Genomic DNA, 4,573 nt, shown 5'->3' on the forward strand with positions numbered 1-4,573 from the left:
GGACTCTGACCACTCATTCAGACTCTCTCCCAGGCATTTCAGATATTGTGTATCCATACTGGAAAACACACCTATACTGACTCAGGATATGTGGCCTGAAGTTCATTATTCTTTCTTTGTCAGCTGATGTTCACATATTCTTTAGCCACTAAAAGGCATGTGCTTCTGAGGTTTATGCCTAATTGTCAGGTAATGAGATGAGTTGCTTCACTGTAGTGGGACCGTCCATGCCAATAATTTCTTTCCCTCTGTGGAATCTACTATGCGCAGGCAGATTTAGTGCAAGGAGAGGGTCTCTGATGTATTTCATATTAATTTGGCAACTATAACCCTGTCACTGTGTGAACCTGGAGACATCTACCAAAATCAATTGCTGATGATTAATCAAGTGATTTTCTTGACTTCAAAAGTGCTCTCAGTTTCTTGGGAGGGCTTGTGTAATAACATGTGTTAAATGTTATTAATTTGCAAGCTCCAAACATCTGTGGAACAGATTCCAGGAGCTGATGATAAGAGTGAAGGACTTTGTCAAATGTGTGGGCTTTCATACCGGGTGAGTAGGAATTTCCAGGCACACGGATATAAGGACATTCCTGCTTCACTTGAGCCAAGGAACTGCACAACTGAGGCGTTTTCTCTGTTCTTTTCTCCAGCTTTGTTGAGATATATTTGATTTCAAGTTTTTGTGTAGGCATTTTTTGTATATGAGCTGCTGAAGCAAGCACATGTGTGGGAATTTTTCTGGGTTAAAACCTATGAGTGAATTGTCTTTGTCTCATAGAAGGATTGTGTTAAAACACTGCCAAACCATTTCCTCGAGTGGGTGCCCGGCATTTATCCCGACCAGAAGTGTAACAAATCCGATCACTCCACATCCTTGACAGCACTCTGTATGGTCAGTCTTTTAAGTTTCACTTGATCAAGTAGTTTGTGTGTGATGCTACCACAATGTGATTTAGGAAAGAGCTGAGGATTCAGAGTTGGATTTTCTGGGTTCCAGCGGTGGCTCCACAATTATTCAGTGCCCTGTGCTCCACTTTTTTCTTTTGTAAATGAGGATGTTAGTCACCTATCATTATCTGCTTTGATCACTGTTATCTCCAGTGAATAAATGGGGACATGAACATGATAGCTGTTCAGTAAATCTGAACGGTGATAATGTTCCTCTGGGTAAAATGAACATTGATTTTGTAAGTGCTAAGAACAATATATTACTGAAAATAAACACCTCTAATAGTTTAGCTCTTTCATTCCTTTTATTAACATTATCTTTATCACTTATTTCTAGTAAGTTAGAGGAAGTATCTTTTGAAATCACCAGTTCCTTGCTTCTTGTTAGAGACATGACAAGAAAAGTATTGATTTTTTTGAGTTTATTTATCCATTAGAAACTAACATAGTACAATTAACACCTTTTATCTGATGACAATATTGTATTCAAAAATTCACCTTTCTTTTGGATACTACCTTTTGGTTGATGTCCCCAGTGACTCTTTATGAAGGTTGGATTCAGCAAAGCTGCAGACAGCTCCATAGACCTGGAATAACGACCCTTCTCGGAGCCCAGGCCCACTTGTGGGCTACAGCCTCCCCACCACTCTGCTTCTGCTTTTTCCTCTCCCTTAATCCATCTTGGCTGGGATTATGTAGCCTAAGGTACATTTATTCACTGTTTTTTCTTGATTGGATTTTAGTTCTTTTTTACATTTTTATTACATTTACGTACACATTAGTTTTATTTTTGTTCTTATTCACTAGGGTGAAAAAAGTGATATCTTTTGCTTCCCATGAAAGTGGGTGTGAGAGAGACATCTGGCATCTTGAATGCTTTGTAAGAAAATTTCACAGCCCATTCACTTTATTATGTTGATAACCCATTTAGGACATTTAGGACAAAGGTAGACTGTTAGTTTGAAAAGAATCAACTAGAACTGAGAACCTCGGAAGGATTTTTTTATTAATTTGAATTTTAATGTGAAAATTATTTTTGAAATTGAAGTGATGATGGTGTAGCAGGTATGTGGATTCTCCCCAGATGTAACATTGCTCCCACGGGTGTAGAACTTAGTTCCTGGTGATGGAAACAAATCCTAAATGTCACAAAGTTTGGGGCCCTCCAAAGTTCAACGCTACCAGTGAAAACATTATTCTGTATTTATTGATTTTCACTGAGTTTTCTTATATATCACATAAGTGGAACTGACATTGGGTTCATGGAAAATAACAAAATATGTATCTAAGATCAGTACTACAAACCTATGCTGGATGTAAATCTGTGATTTCAGAGTCAAATCAGGAGAGGTGGCCTCTGTATACATATGTGCCATCATTAGCTTCCTCTGGATGTTGTTTTGCTTGATGGTTAGTACTTCAATATGTGTTGTGGGCTTTGTGAATTAAATACAAATACTTGATAACTTATTTAAATCCATTGAAATACTCAACATATCAATAGCTACATCAACAAATGGAGAGAAAAAAAGTCATGGATAATTATCTCCAAGCTAGAGAAGTTAGAATGTTTCTCATGAAGTAAAATTAAGAGTTAAGTACCCTTAAAGTAACTGTTAAATAAATAATTTAACATTTATATATATATTTTTAGAGTTACTTGTTGATTTATTTTTTTATTAAAGTGTACATTGATGCATTTATGGGGTTCAGTGTATTGATTTGATATACAATGTGAAATGCTTACATCACAATTATAATCTTTTCTTAATAGTTTTGAAATGTTCCATTGTATCCTGCACATTAGGTGAGGTCCCTCCAAATACTATCCCTCCTACCTCCTTCCTCCCCCTGCCTCTGCCCTCCCCTCCCCTCACACTCCTCTTCCTTTCTACTTTCTGGACTATAGTTATGTTTTACCATTTATATGAATTTCTAGGCAATTATATACTGATTTCATAGTAGTATTGAGTACACTGGATACTATTTTTTCCATTCTTGAGATTTTTTAATAAGAAGAATATGTTCCAGCTCCACCCAGGTAAATATAGAAGAAGTAAAGTCTCCATCTTTTTTATTACTACAGCGTATTCCATGGTGCGTATATACTGTAATTTGTTGATCCATTCATGGGTTGATGGGCACTTGGGCTGTCTCCGTGTCTTGGCAATTATGAATTGGGCTGCAATAAACATTCTGGTACAGATGCCTTTGTTGTAATGATTTTTGAACATCTGGGTATATACCTAGTAGAAAATTTCAGGATCACATGGTAGGTCTAATTTTACTTCCTTGAGTATACTCCGAACTTTACAAAAACATTAAAGTCACTAACCAAACATAGTCATGAAGTTAAGTAAAAAGTTAATAGCTGATAAACATAGCTGCTGCATTTTAACTAAAATTTTCCTTTGTAGTACATTTTTAACCCTGCATTGAATACAGAGATTCAACGTTGCCATTCATTGCATAAAGAGTACAGAAATACATAGACTACATATATAGAGAAGCAGTTTAGTTGTATGAAAGGTTTACAGAGGTTCAATTAAAAATAATCTAAAAGGCTCACTAGTCAAGCAGTGGAGAATAAATAATGAAAATAACATGCAAATAACGTGAGTGAGAAAATGTAGAGGGTGCATGAAGAAAGCAAAAACAGGAGTAGAAAGTAATGTGGGGACATCCAGAAAGCAGAAAGTAGTTGTGTTCCCTATTTAAGATCAAGGCCTGAAGCACCATCTTCAGAGAACCCAGAGACCAAGGCTCAGGGTCACCCACTTCCCCAAGCCCAGCAGCATCTTCAACATCCACAATGGCCTTGCCCTTCTCTGTCCTGATGGCCCTGGTGGTGCTCAGCGGCACGTCCATCTGCTCTCTGGGCTGTGATCTGCCTCGGTCCCACAGCTTGGGCAACAGGAGGGCCTTGACTCCCCTTGTACAAATGAGGAGAATCTCTCCTTTCTCCTGCCTGAAGGACAGGAGTGACTTCAGATTCCCCCAGGAGGAGTTGGGTGGCAGGCAGCTCCAGAAGACTCAAGCCGTCTCTGTCCTCCATGAGCTGACCCAGCAGACCTTCAACCTCTTCAGCACAAATGACTCATCTAAGGCTTGGAATCAGACCCTCCTGGACCAGTTCTGCACTGGCCTCCATCAGCAGCTGAAGGAGCTAGAAGCCTGTCTGTTGCCAGAGGAGGGAATGGAAGAGACTGCCCTGATGAACCAGGACTCCATGCTGGCCGTGAGGAGCTACTTCCAAAGAATCGCTCTCTACCTGAAAGAGAAGAAATACAGCCCTTGTGCCTGGGAGATCGTCAGAGCAGAAATCCTGAGATCCTTTTCTTCAACAATAAGCTTGCAAGAAAGATTAAGGATAGAGGAATGAGATGGGTCCGACGTGGCAACCATTCAGGTTCACACAGTCACCATCTCACATTTTCATGGGTGCTGCCATTTCAAAACTCTAAATTTTGTTACAACCAACTGATATCAAATCAAATGTTTCAAGTATTTTCAGGAATGTCAGGCAACATGGTCTTCAATTTTATGGGTGCTAGCCACTTACATATGACCTTGATGATGGATCTATTTATTATTCATTTAAATATCTATGTATTCAACTATT

The 4,573-nt window shown here is 38.8% G+C and overlaps 1 protein-coding gene across 1 annotated transcript; it reads left to right on the forward strand.

Moving 5' to 3' along the window:
* Positions 1-3,763: 3,763 nt before the first annotated feature.
* Positions 3,764-4,333, forward strand: LOC128569096 (interferon alpha-5-like). The gene has a single exon (XM_053567192.1). The coding sequence runs from the start codon at positions 3,764-3,766 to the stop codon at positions 4,331-4,333; it is 570 nt and encodes a 189-aa protein (XP_053423167.1).
* Positions 4,334-4,573: the final 240 nt, after the last annotated feature.

The sequence above is a fragment of the Nycticebus coucang genome, chromosome 2 (genome assembly GCF_027406575.1).
Source record: "Nycticebus coucang isolate mNycCou1 chromosome 2, mNycCou1.pri, whole genome shotgun sequence".
In the NCBI taxonomy this organism is placed as follows: Eukaryota; Metazoa; Chordata; class Mammalia; order Primates; family Lorisidae; genus Nycticebus; species Nycticebus coucang.

Bases quoted from the DNA above. Each gene is read 5' to 3' on its own strand.
- LOC128569096 (XM_053567192.1), top strand. From the start codon at position 3,764: ATGGCCTTGCCCTTCTCTGTCCTGATGGCCCTGGTGGTGCTCAGCGGC.